At 37.5% G+C, this 18424-nt stretch overlaps 2 protein-coding genes and 1 non-coding gene across 10 annotated transcripts in view; 1 reads left to right on the forward strand and 2 right to left on the reverse strand.

Moving 5' to 3' along the window:
• Positions 1-7703, forward strand: part of LOC105475144 (family with sequence similarity 169 member A) — an 89632-nt gene extending 81929 nt beyond the window's left edge. For 7 of the 8 annotated variants that reach the window (XM_011730176.3, XM_011730175.3, XM_011730172.3 and 4 more), the window contains 2 exons: positions 2195-2398; positions 3329-7703. In XM_011730176.3, the coding sequence (XP_011728478.1) occupies positions 2195-2398; positions 3329-3877 (753 nt within the window). In that variant the 3' untranslated portion in view covers positions 3878-7703. The remainder of the gene's footprint in view (positions 1-2194; positions 2399-3328) is intronic. The other variant, XR_983161.3, reaches the window with a different exon arrangement.
• On the reverse strand, positions 5876-5979 carry LOC112425461 (U6 spliceosomal RNA). Its single transcript, XR_003016521.1, has one exon. It is a non-coding gene; the product is annotated as a U6 spliceosomal RNA (small nuclear RNA).
• Positions 7704-8457: 754 nt separating the features above from the next.
• On the reverse strand, positions 8458-18380 carry LOC105475141 (NSA2 ribosome biogenesis factor). The gene is made up of 6 exons (XM_011730171.3): positions 18241-18380; positions 16187-16374; positions 15945-16095; positions 14493-14672; positions 11248-11440; positions 8458-8662 (listed from the first exon to the last, which is right to left on the reverse strand). The coding sequence occupies exons 1-6, from the start codon at positions 18241-18243 to the stop codon at positions 8595-8597; spliced, it is 783 nt and encodes a 260-aa protein (XP_011728473.1). The 5' UTR covers positions 18244-18380; the 3' UTR covers positions 8458-8594.
• Between the last annotated feature and the right edge of the window lie 44 nt (positions 18381-18424).

Here is an 18424-nt window from a genome sequence, read left to right on the forward strand (position 1 = left end):
TAGAGATAGGGTTTTTGCCAATGTTGGCCACTCTGGTCTTGAACTCTGGACCTCAAGTGATCCGCTCCCCTCGGCCTCCCAAAGTGCTGGGATTACAGGTGTAAACCACTGTGCCTGGCTGGAAACTATATTTTTAAATGGCATTTTTATTGTAGAAAATTGAGAAAATGAAAAAAAGCACATATGGGAAGTTAAACCTCAAATTTTTTAAAAACAAGATTTGTATGCATCTAGACGTTTATGGAAATATGTATTTGTGGGGGTTTTCTTTCACTTTTGTTTTTTTTTTTTTTTTGGAGACAGAGTCTCGTTCTGTCGCCCAAGCTGGAATGTAGTGGCACAATCTCGGCTTAACTGCAACCTCTGCCTCCCGGGTTCAAGCAGTTCTCTGCCTCAGCCTCCCCAGTACCTGGGATTACAGGTGCCTGCCATCACACCCAGCTAATTTTTGTATTTTTAGTAGAGATGGCGTTTCACTATCTTGGCCAGGCTGGTCTTGAACTCCTGACCTCATGATCCACCTGCCTTGGCTTCCAAAGTGCTGGGATTACAGGTGTGAGCCACCACGCCTGTCCTTTTTTTCACTTTTAAAAAGTTAAGATTATATTGTACATACTTCATGGAACCTATTTCATCCAATAAGACATATAGCAGTGCCAGTGACAACTTCCATTTTAATTTTTTTTTTTTTTTAACCTGGGTTGATTATCCTCTCTTCCTGAGGTTCTCTGGTCTCCTGACTTCATAACACTACTGCACTTTGGTTTCTTGTTTTTTTTTTTTTTTTTTTTTTTTTTTTTTTTTTTTTGAGACGGAGTCTCGCTCTGTCTCCTCTGGCTGGAGTGCAGTGGCACGATCTCTCTGGCTCACTGCTACCTCTGCGTCCTGGGTTCAAGCTAATCTTCTGCCTCAGCCTCCCGAATAGCTGGGACTACAGGCGAGTGCCGCCACACCTGGCTAATTTTTATATTTTTAGTAGAGATGGAGTTTCACCATACTGGCCAGGCTGGTTTCTTGGTTTTTCTATCTCTGAAGTATTATTTTTATTTTTTGACTCTTCTCATACTTGCTTTTTCCCCCTTATTGTGGACACACTGGAAAAAGTCCTTGATTTTCTGAACTTTGGTTCATGTTTTCTTTTTTGAAAATACATCCAATCTCATGACTTCAACTGTTTTATCTCTGGGAATGACCAGTAACTCTAGACTTACCTCTCTCTCCCACTCTGGTCATTTTTATGAGCTTTATATTACCTTCTGTGTGCACTCTATTCTGTGTATCATCTGGTATAATAAAATAGATATTATTTTATAGATGATTTTTATTTTAGAACAATTTGCTTTCTTACTATAGAAAAATTAAAATCCCTGATTTCTCTTTTGGAAAAATTTCCTTGATATGCTTTTAGGGGTCCTACACAATGCAGTCAAATCTTTTGTGAACACTTGAGTGCATCAGTTTTATAATTTTAATAATGGTAATAAAATTCCCTTTAAGTATTAGAATGTCAGGATTAGAAATACTTGACATTAAATATAAGTTAATTGATAAACTTTGGAAGAATTTTAGAAATTGGAGAGTTCATGTTATCAAATAGCATCTCCATATTTTAATGATATGCAAGGAGCAGGACTGTTCAGAAATGACCCTGGCGTTGACTGAGACTGGGACTCTCTCCTCCCAGCAAGCAGCAGCACCTAAACTGAACTTCCCATTAGACTGTTAGTGCTTCCTACGTCTGGCACAGTAAACTGTAATTTCCCATAGGACCCAAAGATTCCAGATTTTGAACAGCTGGTGTTATGTAAAGAACGGGCATCAAGTCTATACTCTGGTGCCTTTTTCCTGAAAAGGTTCTTCCCATGATTGCCCTATAAGAAGGAAGAACAAGAAGTGGGTAGGGTCTTTTCATTGAATCTCCGACCCACACTGTGTATCCACAGAGCATCCTGGTCCTGCCCTATCTTTCCTTAAGAGCAGTGGGAGTATGGGGTACTCAGGATTATTTTATTTTGCTGATACTGGCTTATGAGTTTCCCTCTTCCCCCAATAAGACTGTTCTTTAACCTATGTTCTATAATGTAAACTTGAGTCTTGGTATAGGATAGGTAGGCACTGAGAAGGGACCCGTCATGCATGACAAATAAGTTAGTTTGTAATCATGTCCTTTTTTCCCCCTCTTCTCATGGTGTAGGAATCTGAATTAGAGCCTATGAATGGTGAGATAATGGATGATTCTCTTAAGACCTCACTTATAACAGAAGAGGAAGACTCCACTAGTGAAATTTTAGATGAAGAATTAAAATTGCAGCCTTTTAATTCCAGTGAAGATTCTACAAATCTTGTTCCACTGGTGGTAGAATCTTCAAAACTCTCTGAGGCAGATGCACCAGATAAGGTAAGGGGGCGATGAGCTATTTTTTAATAAAGTATACCAATGTTGGTGACATTAGGGGGGAGGGTGCATGGTATACATATTTGCTTCCACCTTAACACGTACAGTGCTTTAGGAAGATTAACTTTTATAGTAGATTTGATATTATAAGAAAATGTAATCAGTAATATACTATAAATTCAAATATTATAAACATTCATATCTGATATGTGGTAACAAAATGAGTTTTATTACTTTTAATACTTTGTACTTAGGAAATGCTTAGAAAAATGGATAAAGCATTATCAAATATTTGAGTACCTATATTGGTTATATAGTCTATGACTAAAACAGTAATTTATATTTGTGTTAATTAGGCAGACAGATTAAGTTAGTGGGGGAAAAAATCCTGGAGTATTTTAAAAGAAATTTAATTTTGTTACTTTTGAATATTATAGTTTATGGCTAAAAAACTGTTGTATGGGATTATTTATTAGTGTTTCACCTAAGTAAAAGAATAAAACGTCCATTGCCCTAACTTACCTAATGAAACCGTAGTCAAACTTAAGTGTGGTGGCACAGTGAAGTCCCAAGGTATTTTTGGTTCTGGCTCCAGTAACACCAGGAAACTAAAAAAACTGAGTTGATTCATGATTTTGAAGAATCTTGATATGAAGTTTAATGTGTCTTAATTACAAATAATTATTTTATTATATCCTCAAAGAACTTAGTGTATTAAAATTACCATGTGACACAATTTTGAAGAAATTGAGTTGTATTCAGAATATATATACCTTTAGCAGAACAGAAATTCAAAAAAATACATGATTTTGAATAATGAATACTGAATTGTTTAAATTATAGTTCAGTGTCATTGCATATTAGAGTCTGAGAAGAATTTACTTTTAGAACTGTATTACAAGTTTATTTACTGACTAGGTTTTTAATTTTCAGACCCCACGTATACCTGACTCAGAAATGTTGATGGATGAAGGCACATCTGATGTAAAGGGGCACACGGAAGAGAAACTGTCCCTACTTCCAAGAAAGAAAGCACACCTTGGGAGTTCAGATAATGTTGCTACTATGTCACATGAAGAACGATCTGATGGTGGTTTTCCAAACTCTGTGATAGCTGAATTTTCTGAAGAACCAGTCTCTGAGAACTTATCTCCCAATACTACTTCCTCATTGGAAGACCAGGGTGAGGAGGGGGTATCTGAGCCCCAGGAAACATCTACTGCTCTTCCTCAGAGTTCTTTGATAGAGGTTGAACTTGAAGATGTGCCATTTTCACAGAATGCAGGACAGAAGAACCAGTCAGAGGAGCAGTCTGAAGCATCTTCTGAGCAACTGGATCAGTTTACACAATCGGCAGAAAAAGCTGTTGATAGCAGCTCAGAGGAAATAGAAGTGGAAGTGCCTGTGGTAGACAGGCGGAATTTAAGAAGAAAGGCCAAAGGGCATAAAGGACCTGCTAAGAAGAAAGCTAAGCTGACCTGAAGGAAGAAGAAAAGTGGATGATAAACCCTCTTCTTTGTAACATAATTGTTTTTAAAATATGGTAATTAATAAACAGCATGGGGCACAGGACAAAAATTTCCAAAATTTCAATTTGAACTTATTTACTATGCAGTTTTTCGCTTCCCTTTAGAACGTAGAATTCACCATTCTTTTTAATTATTCAGGCTATTTTTGGTAAATGCAATTTTTTATTTTTATTAACCATGTTTCAATTTTGGAAACCAGATCATATTATATTTTCTTTATCAGGTGGTACATCTGACCATTATTTCAAAAATATAATTAAAAAACTGAAAGTAGCAGGATTTCCATTACTTACAAGGATCACAGAAATCTTTTATACTAAGGGTTTTAATAGTAAAACTTGGTGAGGGTTCTAGAAGTTTTAAATTTCAAAACCAATCACCAATTTTTTAAAATGTAGGCATGCCTAAACAAAAGTGTCAATAAATTAGAATAAATATAACTTCAAGTAAACGAGAGCACAAAAACAGAAACAAACTTACGGTCAAATGTTCATGAAGATATTTTGGTTTTGGCCTCTTAATCCTAGATATAATGCGTTTTTTTCCTTTGACTTCACTATGGAAAGGTACACATATTTATTCTATCATCTGATGTTAACAGTACTGTCAGGGATTTAACTGTGGCATGTGGGGACTAATTATTTAAAATTTCATTTGAAGTATTAGTTTGCTATAATTTTTTGTCTGCATATGTGCAGATGCCTAGAAGTTTAGACTTCACTTTCACCTTTAATCAGGTAAAAATCACAACTATAATTTAGAGACATAGTTTAATTTGGACTTCTGGTCCTGATCAGACAGATAAATTAAGCTGGAGATTTTACTTTTATCCTAACCCAGTTAACATCTATATTTCAGAAGTGTGAGGCTCCTTCCTAAGGCATCTCCTTAAATTTTGCCACCTCCCTAATTCTACTACAGTCTTATTTCTATTCCCCCACAGCTTTCATCACTTCTCTAACTCATGGAGTGATTCTCCAATCAACAGATCTTCCTGCCTGCTGGCTTATGCCCTTGATGTCCATTTTTGGGTAGGTTTGGAGGTGCACTCCACAATGTTAGACCTATATGGCATGGGTAAAACTGCCTTGGGGAACTATGGTTACAAGGGCTTCAATCAAATTGGAAGAGGCTTCAGTCATCCTTTGATTTGTACTGTGAGTACTGGTTGCAAGCTGGCCTGTTAAGTGTATATTGTGTTGCCATAGCAAAGGCCTAGGAAAATTTGAAGAAAAAAACCCTGAACTGTTAATTTTTGTAATTTATTTAAAAATGAACAAAATGGTTATTAGAATCCAAAGAAAATCTAAAAACAATTCTACTCTTTGGAAATATTATGTGTACTCAAGTTTGCACTTAAGTTGGAGAATGTTTTGAGACCATTTAGATTGTTTTAAAAATAGCTTGATCTTGATCCTTACGCAAAAGAAACATTGCGATTTGTATCATTATTTGAGATAGCTAAGGATTGATGTTGAAAGTTTATTCAGTCTATAGTAAGCTGATGTCATGTCAATAAATTTTGTTTGGGGATGTTGGTATTTTCGATCTAATTAGTTAAAATCTTTTAGCAGACAAAATAGTAAACCCTCTTATTTGTGTTAGATTTTGAACACCTGTATTATCCTATATTTTCTTTAATTATTAGTCAGAGGTAAGCCAGATTATTTCATACTAAATGAAAATTAAAGTGCTTTGGCCATTTATTTTCTCAACAAATCTAATACTAAGTTAAAAAAAAAAAAGTATGACTACTATTAGTTAATCTACCATTTATGCTGTTTTATACATTTTATGAGAAACTTCTGTCAACATCACAAAGGGAAATACTCTGTTAAGATTCAGTAAATGCTTAACCTTTACATTTTTCATTTCTTAGATTTGAAAACAATACTTTTAGATATTTTATTTTTACTTGGGTTTGTTTAAACTACTTTCTTTTTAAATTATTTTAAACATGGAACGCTTCATGAATTTGTGTGTCATCCTTGCACAGGGGCCATGCTAATTTTCCCTGTATTCCAATTTTAGTATATGTGCTGCTGAAGTGAGCACTAAAAGACTTTCTTTTGGGAAGTGTAGTTTTTTAAAGATTGAGCTCACTGGCTCAACTCTTGATGTGTGAATATAGTTGAGTTTACAAAAAATGTTTAATCATATATGACCACTGGGGGCTAACAGTATAAACTTATTCTTGTTAAACTTGTTTGGGTTAAATAGTAAGTGAATTCTAAGCAATTTCTAAGGTTTTTGTTTAGCACACAAGAACACTTCTGTTACAGATGATCTCTGACAGAAAATGTTATTTTGGGATTTATAGATTATAAAAGGAAAAATTAGATCACTTGGAAAAACCTAACTCATGTTCAGTAACTTGAGTATAGAATTTATACCACAGTTTATCTTCAATAAGGAACCTACATGAACTTAATCAGTTATCTGTAGTTTTTGCAAGGCATTAGAAAAAATTTCACAATTACAGGGGACTGAAAATGTGATTTCAACCAGCTAGTTGTTGAATGTCCAGTCACATTACACATAGTCCTTTGTGAACTTGTTTGTGAAGGAAGTTCACTTTTTGTGTACATACGTGTATATTTCCTTGTGTAATATAAAGCAGATGGTTATTAGCAGTATTTTAGTTCTTTCAAGTTATAAATTATTCAATTGCTAGACATCACAGAAATTAGTATATTTAAGAATTTATTATAAAGCTCCTCTACAACTTTTAAAGGTGAGAGGGTCTATTATGATTTTTTATAAAATCAAACAGCATGATTTAGAACGTCGGTCTTCTACTTAAAATGTGTCTATATTCATGGTATTTCCATTCAGTGTAGATGGTAAGGAAAACATCTAGTCATTAAAGATTTACTTTTAGCAGACTCCAGAACACTACTTACAATGGGGTTTCAGTGACTAGAAATCTTGAAGGTTTATGATTGCATCAAATTGAGCCTGTACTAATATCTAAATATCTGCTCTTATGTTCTGCTTTATCCCTTGGGATTACCTTCTAAGGTTTGGTCACACCAGCAAACTGAAACAGATCTTAATGTAAATAAATAATTTATACTAGTATTACTCATCTGTGTTACAGTATTTTGGAAAACGTTTCAGGTGTCATCTAGTCTTTCATGGGTGTGTTTAGTTACAAGTGTTATGCTTATGTTTTCATACTTAATATCAAGCTTTCTTTGTATCTTACAAGATAGTAATTTTGGTTCTAAAAAAAACAAGCAAACTTCATTTTTGTAGTATCCAGAAATTACCTGGAGTCAATATTTTTATTCGCCTTATAGAACTTGTGATCCACACATCACCCATTTATATTAGTGGCAAAATTATCTGCTAAAATCTAACTGTAAGAAAGGCTTACCTTCTGTCATCAAGTGATTGTATCATCCTGGATTGCCATTTCCAAGGAACTAGCCTTTCTTTTCCTAAGTGTCTGTATGTGTTCTAAAACTTCTAGTATATTTATAGAACTTAGAAAAAATGTTACATTATTCAGAGTAGCAAGTCTTACTGGAATACTTATTATTTGTTTTCCTTTTTTTTTTTTTTTTTTAAGTTTAAAAGTAGTAATTAAACCTATATTTTGTGATTGTTTCCTGGTCTGTGTTTTGAAATTCTTTTCCTTCTGTTTTCCTCATGAAGATGTTTCAGATACTGAATTTGTTTAGACATTGAATGACTTTGTTAAAGGCACAATTAATCACATTGGTTGTACTCTGAAGACAGACTTCTTAAAAAAAAAAATAAACAATTTAAAACAATGTGGTGATTATAGATTAATGTAATATACTGCCACCCTTAAAGCCACAACATATAACAGATCACAAAAGTGCTTTCACCAAGTTACAACCCTAAAACCTTACCTTCTTACATCATCTAAGTAACTGCAAATAAATTTCTCCTCAGGGAATCAGTGCAGTCTTCTTTTTCCTTTTAAAACTTAGCTGGAGTTACTTAAACTAATTCTTAATACCATTCTGAAAATATAAATATACTGTTTAGAATACAGAAAATGCTAAGAAAGTACAAATACTTTAGTATTTTTTTTTCATTTTCATGAAATTCAAGTAGAAAATAGTGCCAAGTACGTATTATTACACATGGTAAATGAAATGAAAATGTTTAGAATGTAATTCACTAGACCTTTTGCTGTACTGGATTTCACAGGTGAAAAGATTTCTCTAAGAGTTTTGAACTTTTAGTGTCTTCTCACATACTTTTAGTGTAAACACTGTAAACTTAACATCTGTATTAATGCTACCTTTTTTAGGATTAATGATTAATGAGGTAGAAGATACTTCAGTTAAATTCTCAGACACATAATTGTGTATTAACCTTTCTGAAAGGCATTTTCAACGAACACTGTAGTGTTTTCAGGAAATTACCGAATACCCACGCACAAATGCAGATATTGATGAGGTAGGGTATTTGTATATTTGCTTTTTTTCAATCATTCAATTTTATGAACACGGGGTCTAGGCAGATTTCAAAATAAAGACCATTTATAAAACAGGACCATTTTAATGTTTACAATTTAATAAATCTCTTCATTGCAGACAGGTATGGCTGTTTGGTAGTATTCAGAAATATCACAGTAATGGCAGTTTTCTCAATTGGTGTGTAGTCCTCGATAATTATATATGAAATTGCTGTCAAACCAGTAAGACTGCATTTATACATCCATCATTTTCAGGATTGTTGGTAACCTGGGCATATTTTCCTAAGGAAAACAAAACCAAAAAAGGGAAAAGGGAGGGTTGTTACCTAATAAAAATTAATTTTAAAGAATATAACTTTTGCCCTTTTATTATTTCCCATCTTAATACAGGGTTTCACTCTTATTCCCCAGGTTGCAGTGCGGTGGTGTGATCTCGGCTCACTGCAACCTTTGCCTCCTGGGCTTAAGCGATTCTCCTGACTCAGCCTTCTGAGTAGCTGAGACCACAGGCACACGCTACTGCCTGGCTAATTTTTTTGTTTTTGTATTTTGTAGAGATGGGGTTTTGCCATGTTGCCCAGGCTGGTCGCGAACTCCTGAGCTCAAATGATCTGCCTGCCTTGGCCTCCCAAAGTGCTGTGATTATAGGCGTGAGCCACTGTGCCCAACCATGCCTAAAATATTACTAATTACCACTTTTAATAAGTAAGAAATGAACCGTAAAGGATAAATGAGATTTTACAAAATTCAATCATTTAAGAACTTAAGTTCTGAATACAATTTTCATATAAATAGTGTTTTTGCAAATAATGGTCAGCTCCATGTTACTAGTACATTGCATTAACAGGCTTCTGTGGATTGACCTGAGCATTGTCACTTTTTCACATAATTATTCCCGCAAATTGTATCAAGTTTTAAATGAGTTTCAAGCCAAGGTAACAACGTATCTTAAAACTGAGGTCAGCTGACATGAAGTATAAGCCAATCACTGAAGAAGTTGTAGTGTGTATTCTTCCCTTTCAAAGAAGTTGGATCTGGTAGTTGGATCTGGTACTAAAGGTAGAAAACTAAGCAAATGAGGGCGTTTAAAATTAGTGCATGACACGTTTCTGTTTTATTACTGATCTATTGTGATTACACGTTTGTTGTATGCCTCCCTTCCTCTGCTCATGGTTAACTTATTCTATTTTTTTACAATTTTTTTTTTTTTTAATTACAACTTCGAAGGCATCTGCTTCCCTTGTAATAAAACAACTTTTATTAAAAAGGATCAAAATATCTTAATTTTACTTATTTTTGAGATGGAGGCTTGCTCTGTCTCCCAGGCCGGAGTGCAGTGGCATGGTCTCAGCTCACTGCAAGCTCCAGGTTCAAGTGATTCTCCCGCCTCAGCCTCCCGAGTAGCCGGGATTACAGGCACTCACAACCATGCCTGGCTAATTCTTTTGTATTTTTAGTAGAGACGGGGTTTTGTCATGTTGACCAGGCTGGTCTCCAACTCCAGTCTCAAGTGAACTGCCTGCTTTGGACTCCCCAAATGCTGGGATTACAGGTGTCAGCCACTGCGCCCGGATAGCAAGGGGGCTTTTTAAAGCCTGGAAGCTTCTACATGATTTCTGGGAGGTCAGGAGAATCCCATTAACAGAATGAACTAAACTGTGTTAAATCAGTTTCAATTATTATTATTATTACTTTTTGAGACAGAGTCTTGCTCTGTCATCCAGGCTGGAGTGCAATGGCACGACTGCAGCTCACTGCAACCTCGGCCTCCCAGGTTCAAGCAATTCTCCTGCCTCAGCCACCCAAGCAGCTGGGATTACAGGCGTGGGCCACCACACCTGGGTAATTTTTGTATTTTTAGTAGAGATGGGGTTTCACCATGTTGGCCAGGCTGGTCTTGAACTCCTGGCCGCAGATGATCTGTCGTCTGCCTCAGCCTCCCAAAGTGCTGGGATTACAGGCTGAACCACCACTCCTGGCAGTTTCAATTAGTTATCAGTTTACCTGCGTGGGACAGATAGTTCTATTTCTTTAAATTTAATAGGTATTTTCTCTTAATGTTAGCATGTAAATATAAGAAGTATTTCCATAATATTTGTAAACTTATGGCAAAAGAAATTTTTTCTTACAGAAAACATCTTAAGTCATTGGCTAATACTTCATGTCAGCTGACCTCGCTTTTAAAATATGTTTGATATATGCCTCCCTTCCTCTGCTCATGGTTAATTCATTCTATTTTCTTAAAATATTTCTTAGTTATAACTTTGCATCTGCTTCCCTTATAATAAATAATTTTTATTAAAAAGGTTAAAAAAATTTTTTTTTTGAGATGGAGTCTTGCTCTATTTCCCAGTCTGGAGTGCAGTGGCACAATCTCAGCTCATTACAAACTCTGCCTCCTGAGTTCAAGTGATTCTCCTGCCTCAGCCTCCCAATGGCAGAGATTACAGGTGCTCGCCATCACACCCGGCCAATTTTTTTTGTATTTTTAGTAGAGACGGGTTTTGCCATGTTGTCCAGGCTGGTTTCAAACTCCTGACCTTAGGTGATCCACCCCCTTCGGCCTCCCAAAGTGCTGGGATTACAGGCGTGAGCTGTTGCGCCTGGACAAAAAGGATCAAAATAAATCTAACAGAATGTATTACACCTTATGTAACTAAAACCAGTAAGCTAAATTTTAAAACAATTGTATTTACTACTTTTTCTATAAAGTATTTTTTACTAAAGATTTACATCTGATTTACATTGTTTTAACTTAGCTCTACTGCATTAAAAAATTTTGCTGTGTATTTTAATACATCAACTTGAAGAGTATTTCTATTAGTACTGCAGAACAGCAACAGCCCTATATTCAAAAATTCACTTACCCCAAATAACTTTGCCTCCTTGCGTCACAAGGCCCAATTCGCTCACATTTACCTCAATGACAGTACCTTTGGTAATAACACCCAAAGTTGTATACAGTGGGGATGAGGGATTCTTCTTTACGCCAAGTATCGGTAGGCAAAAGGTAGCTTTCAGTTCAGGATGTGTTACATGGGCTTTCTTGAAACGCAAGCCCTAGTAAGTCAAACACAACATAAGAATGTTCACGTCCAAAATGTTAACAGTGATGAGTAGTGTTGTTTTTGCTTATCTTTTTCAACCATCTCCAAAAAACTATGGTTGCATAATGTCATCTTAAAGCAGCTAACAAAATATGTTCTACAAAGTAAAAACCTGATGGTTACAGTATAAATACGTAGGGCAAACACCCACACATATACTTAAGAATTTTATTTTTTTTTTTTTTTGAGACAGGGTCTTGCCCAGTTGCCTAGGCCAGAGTGCAGTGGCATGACTTGGCTCGCTGCATCCTGGGCTTCTTGGGCTCAAGACATCCTCCCACCTCAGGCTCCTGAGTAGCTGGGACTAGAGGCACGCACCACTATGCCTAGCTAATTTTTGCATTTTTTTTTTTTGTAGAGATGGGGTTTCGTCATGTTGCCTGCTGGTCTTGAACTCCTGGGCTCTCAACCTATCCACCCACCTCAGCCTCCCGAAGTGCTGGGATTCCAGGCCACCACAGCTAGCCTCCGAAAAGTTTTTTTTTTGCCCTGAAACAGCTACCTAGCAACATCCTCAGATTTTTACTGTCTAGTCATCGACAGTTAGACTTACTAAGGACTTGATATATACCAGGCCACTATGCTAGCTCACAACTGGCTCACTTAAACACAATAACCTCACAACAAACACATCCCTCTCTCTCTTGTTTTTGAATGATGTAACAAGGAGCAGCAGGTTAAATGACTTGTTTCCAGATTAAATGGTGAGTGGTAAACAGAATCAAACCTAAATATCGTGATTCCAAGTCTTTATATACCTCAGCTACCTTCCATGATGAAAAAAGGAGTGGATTGTTAGCTTTCTTTAGGTTGATAGTAATATGAGACTGGAGAAGGCCCAGAGAGGTCTTTGTTACAGAAACTGGTTATGGAATCACCCAGTCACCTAATAGGGTCTTTTAGGGTGTAGTACTTCAAACATCACAACATTTTGCAGTCTTGATTTCTGCGTGTATGGGGATGGGGAGAAAACAACACTAAATCAGTTTCTTAGTAACAGATTCATTAATGAAGCTCTTAAGAAACTGACACCATTCAGGATGCCATCTGATTAATTCACAATGACAAATCTGTGAAACTACAGAAAACCTAGAGTAGCCTGACTTGTATATTCTCTCCCTGTAGAACTGGTAAGGCTACCCAAATATATTCAGAATATGAATACGAAACCAAAACAAGTCGATTCCATGATATAATCCAGAGGTGGGCAAACACTTTGTGTAAAGAACCCAAAAGGTCAACATTTTAGGCTTTGCCAGGCCATATGGCCTCTGTTACAACTGTTCAATTCTGAGGGTGGGGGTTATGCAATATGTAAATGAACAGGCATGGCTGTGTTCCATTAAAACTTTATTTACAGAAACAGGCTGTTTGCCAATATTTTAATCTATTAAAAATTACTCAGGTTGGCCGGGCGCGGTGGCTCATGCCTGTAATCCCAGCACTTTGGGAGGCTGAGGCGGGCAGATCACAGAGATAGAGACCATCTTGGCTAACATAGTGAAACCCCATCTCTACTAAAAATACAAAAAAATTAGCCAGGCATGGTGGCGGGCGCCTGTAGTCAGTCCCAGCTACTGTGGAGGCAGGAGAATGGCGAGAACCTGGGAGGCGGAGCTTGCAGTGAGCTGAGATCTCGCCACTGCACTCCAGCCTGGGCGACAGAGGGAGACTCCGTCTCAAAAACAAAAACAAAAAAAAATAGGTTGAACACTAGGATTTGGGCATGTTGCAACTTTCTTCTCTCTGATACTTTGTTTTTTTGAGGCTGTGTATCTAACTGGGAGAATAGTTCAGTCTCTTTGAAGGGATTTTGCAAAAATACATCTTCAATTATGTTTCTCCCCGGGGTGGGGAAGTTTGGGGTCATATTACTATTGCTGCCTTCAATAGAAATTAAGCTATATTAAATTATCTTCCTTTTTTCAAATTTTTTTTTTTTTTTTTTTTGAGACGGAGTCTCGCTCTGTCCCCCAGGCTGGAGTGCAGTGGTGTGATCTCAGCTCACTGCAAGCTCTGCCTCCCAGGTTCATGCCATTCTCCTGCCTCAGCCTCCCAGGTAGCTGGGACTACAGGCGCCCACCACCATGCCCGACTAATTTTTTTGTATTTTTTTTTTTCATTAGAGACGGGATTTCAGTGTTAGCCAGGATGGTCTTGATCTCCTGACCTCGTGATCTGCCTGCCTCAGCTTCCCAAAGTGCTGGGATTACAGGCGTGAACCACCGCGCCTGGCTTTTCAATGATTTTCAAGAGCATTTGGATACTTTCCTTACCAAACTGAAACTGACTCTTACAAAACAGTCCTAGTCAAGTTTTCGAACTGTTGTCAAAGACAAGAAGTGTTTTGAGACCTAGACAATATCAGGCATATAGCAGATCACTAGTTGAATGAGGAAAATATGAAGAAAATGAAGATTCTAATATGTCATGTTTAAAAGTCAGAATTTACTGACAATGTCTTATGACACTGTTTTCAAATCTCTTACGAAGCTGAAAAAAAAAATATATATATATATATATTTTTTTTTAGACGGATTTTTGCTCTTCTTTCCCAGGCTGGAGTGCAATGGTGTGATCTCGGCTCACTGCAACCTCTGCCTCCCAGGTTCAAGTGATTCTCCTGCCTCAGCCTCCCTAGTAGCTGGGATTACAGGCGCCCGCCACCACACCCAGATTACTTTTTGTATTTTTTAGTAGAGATACGGTTTCACTATGTTGGCCAGGCTGGTCTTGAACTCCTAACTTCAGGTGATTCACCCACCTCAGCCTCCCAAAGTGCTGGGATCCCAGGTGTGAGCCACCGCACCCGGCTAAAGATTCTTAACTAGTGGAAAAAGTACTAAATAACTTCTGTCACTAACTTAAAATAACAAAAATAGCATAAAAATATCTTCCAATCTGTTCCACATCAATTTAAAGAATTTCAGGAAATTATAACGTTCTTTATCCGATTTAACAAAGTGAACTAATATTTCAGTCATTACACTCTTCCAAGGACTTACCATTGGCCTGATAAATCTTTCATATTTAGGTGGTTTTCTTGTAAAGCCATCTCCAACAAAGCACACTTTAGTAACCATCCTCTTCCATGCTTTCTTCTTTCTCTTTCCTGTTCGAACAACTTTTAATACTTCTGTTTCTCCCTGGGCACGTACTTTAGGCAGAGGGACTTCCCATTTTCCCTAAAAATATGCCACAGTTAAAAGTTTACATTGTTATTAAAGGACAATGAGAATAAGTCAAGTATGTTTTAGTTGTACAAAGCAGTAGATCTATTTTTTTTTGCTTAACCATCATTGGCTCAACTGTTATTCTAGAGTTCTGTATTGTCTCATAAGCTGCAAATTAAACAGAACAAGTTTATATATCATGGGTACATTAAATAAATGGTTGACTTAAGCTAAAAATCTTATTGCTGTGTTATGGGTGAGAAAATACCACCTGTAATGTGGTGGTAATTTTTTTTTGTTTTTTTTTTTTTATTTTTTGAGACGGAGTCTCGCTCTGTTGCTCAGGCTGGAGTGCAGTGGTGCGATCTTGGCTCACTGCAACCTCTGCCTCCTGGGTATGAGCAATTCTCCTGTCTTACCCTCCCGAGTAGCTGGGACTACAGATACACACCACCACACCCAGCTAATTTTTGTATTTTTAGTAGAGGTGGGGTTTCACCACATGGTCAGGCTGGTCTTGAACTCTTGACCTCAGGTGATCCACCTGCCTCGGCTTCCCAAAGTGCTGGGATTACAGGCGTGAGCCACTGTGCCCAGTCGATGGTGACTTCTATAAGCAGTGTATGTGTTTACTAATGTTTAACAGCATAACACTGGACGAGTGTTTCCACCTCTTGTCTCTGTATTTCTTCCTGAAATGGATTTGTAGATTACATTAATAGTAAGACAAAGTCCTCACCAGATGTTTTATGCCTCCCTTGAGTGCAAATTCTATGAAAAAAACTGAAGTAGTGTAAGGCAGTAGAAAGAATTCTTTAAATATAGATACAGTATATTCTTTTATCTGCATTTCTGCTAATCTATTCACAGGTGTTTTAAAAAGCCACATTTTTTGTGATAACTCAGGGAGTTTTCCACCATTCTGCTTTTGAACCAATTTTGGCACGACAGGACAGCACAAATAAGCAGCATTTGTATTTTTCTTTATGACTGCATAGCACTGTGGGTTTTCAAACAGGAAGACAAATATTGAATTTGAAATTCACTCCTTATCAGCTTTTTAATTTCATATGGCATTCTAATAATTTTTTTAAAACTTAAATTTTAGAACCTTATGATGGGAAAGCAAGTTTTTTTTATTACTAAATTTACAAAGACCTCAACATCTAAATAATGGGAATAGCTGTACTTCATGTTTGAAATTAAACCAAGAAACAAGAACCTCAAATTTGAATTTAAGTAATTCTCCTAAACAAAACAAAGACTTCAATTGTTATTGCTTACCGCCTTCTCTTTTCGTTTCTGTTTAATCATATTGGAAAGTACTTTAGCTCGAGATTGTCCCTCTCTGTCCAGCAGATAGGCAGGTACTGCTCCCTGTGGAGTCTTTTCATCATTCTTTTGTTTGGTGTTTCTCTTTTCATGCATCTTGATACTACCAAGAAGGAAAAAAGATTCAAAATTACCTGTTTTAATAATGATGACTCAAAAGATGTTAACTTGTTATGACAAATGAGACCACTTACGTCTTTTTCATTTGTATTTTTTCAGCATGGCGCTGTTTATGGTAAAGCTTAGCTTTCAGACCAATCATTTTCTTTGCCTTCTTTGAACGTTCATGAGCCTCTCGACTTTCCTTCTTTCTCTTTTTCTCATGGTAATCCAAACGGTATCCATAGCGTTTACGGTGTAATTCAATATATTCGTTCTGTGGCTATAATGATGCAAAAAATGTTATTTTAGTTTTTAAAAGTACTGACAATTATTCTAAAATGCTTGCTTTTACACAGCATAAAGACCCTGTTTCATCCAAATGTTCACTTACTTGAATGATTATTGCACCATTAAGTCTATTCACATGATGTAAGTTAAATTTTGATCTTGAATGGTATGAGGCATCAGGGCTTACATTTCTAATAATCTCAGTAGGGAATGTTCCAAAATCTACTGGACCACAAAAGGGATGAACTGATTACAGTATCTTTTTTCCTTGATATAATTTGCTTTTTAAATAACATCTTCATTTCACATTAGAAAAATTTAAGTTAGTTTTATTGAAGCATAATTTACACACAGTAAAACCTGTTCTTTTTAGGCATACAGTTCTAAGTTTTTTTTTTCCCCCCTTTTCTTTTTTGAGACAGAGTCTCGCTCTGTCACCTAGGCTGGAGTGCAGTGGTGTGATCTCTGCTCACTGCAAGCCCCGCCTCTCGGGTTCAAGCCATTCTCCAGCCTCAGCCTCCGGAGCAGCTGGGACTACAGGCGCGCCCACCACCGCGCCAGGCTAATTTTTTGTATTTTTAGTGGAGATGGGGTTTCACAGTGGTCTCGATCTCCTGACCTCGTAATCCGCCCGCCTCAGCCTCCCAAAGTGCTGGGATTACAGGCCTGAGCCACCGCGCAGTTCTACGTTTTTACTAACTACACAGTTCTGTAACCACCACAATCAAAATAGAGAATTTCTATTTCCCCCTAAAATTCCCTATGTCACTTTGAAGTCAATCCTCTTTTCCAACCCTCAATTTGATACCTATCCCTAGTTTTGCCTTTCCCAGAAAGAAACAGGGATCAACAGTAGTACATAGCCTTTTGAATCTGGTTTGGGATTCACCCAATTTGTTGCAGGTATAGGTACTTCAATTCTGTTTATTGTTGAGTAGTATGCTATTGTATGGATATACCACTGTTTACCCACTGACCAGTTGATAGGTATCTGGGTTGTTCCCAGTTTTGGGTGATTACGAATAAATCTGCAATAAACTGCATGCAAGTCTTCATGTGGACATGTGTTTACTGCCAGACCGTTTTCCAAAGTGCATTATTTTTCATTTCACCACCAATGTATGGGACGCTTTTTGCATTTTAGACACGTTTTATTTTAAACACGAGACCAGGCGTGTCTATTCGTATTTTAAGGCTGCAAAAATAAAAATGATACAAAGCCAAGTCCAGCACAGAGAACAGTGTTAAGTAACAAATAGCAAGGCGTGCTGCTACCAACTGCTATCATATAAACTTTGCAGCAATCACATGAAGGGTATATGGAATGCCACTTCGCAAAGAAACGCAAGATGATAGAGACGTAACAGAAAGAGCAAGGATCTGGCAGTTAGATCTGGGCCGTTAAGTCCGGCTTCGCAATTCATTAGCTGTCTGGTCTTCGGCAAGGACCCCTTCATTTTGACGCCTTCAGTTTCCTTAACAGTAAAATGAAAGGGGTGGGATTAACATCTAAGATTGTACAAGGCACAACCATATTCCCATTAGGCTCTGGTGCTGATAACCACGCTTGTGGTGAAATCAGTAATTTTTAGGACTCTTAGCGGTGGAGCAAAAAGAAAAAAAAAAAAAAGAGTAAAATCTTGCTCCAAAGCTTGTGTTCTGGCAAATACCCTCTGTGTCTCGAATGTGAAGTTGTTTTCACTCCTCAGAGCGCACCCCACGGAGTCCACCATCCTTTTCCCTTAGCAGTTTTCATTTCCGCCTACCACCGCTCACCCCCTGCCCCAGCGCCCCAGAGCCCTCAGGTCCCACTAACTCAAACGCTGTATGTCGCGGGCGTCCGACGCATCCTCCTTACCATGGTGACGGCCGCAGGGCCGCCAGGAGCAGCCCCTGGGGTGCGAAAACGCTCTCAATTTTCGGGGCTCAAAGACCCACAAGCCCACGCCACGCAGGCCGGGACAGGAAAGGGTCGCCCTTTAAAACGGCCGAGTGAAGAGCAAGAACCACGCAGCGGTTCCGAGCCTCCGTTTTCCGCTTTT

Source organism: Macaca nemestrina, chromosome 6 (assembly GCF_043159975.1).
Source record: "Macaca nemestrina isolate mMacNem1 chromosome 6, mMacNem.hap1, whole genome shotgun sequence".
NCBI lineage: Eukaryota > Metazoa > Chordata > Mammalia > Primates > Cercopithecidae > Macaca > Macaca nemestrina.

What these genes read in the sequence shown, in the direction of transcription:
- LOC105475141 (XM_011730171.3), bottom strand. An exon ending in AGAAACGAAAAGAGAAGGCG is followed by an intron (nt 14,673 to 15,944) that starts GTAAGCAATAAC and finishes GCATATTTTTAG; the next exon opens with GGAAAATGGGAAGTCCCTCT. An exon ending in AAAGATTTATCAGGCCAATG is followed by an intron (nt 11,441 to 14,492) that starts GTAAGTCCTTGG and finishes TTGACTTACTAG; the next exon opens with GGCTTGCGTTTCAAGAAAGC.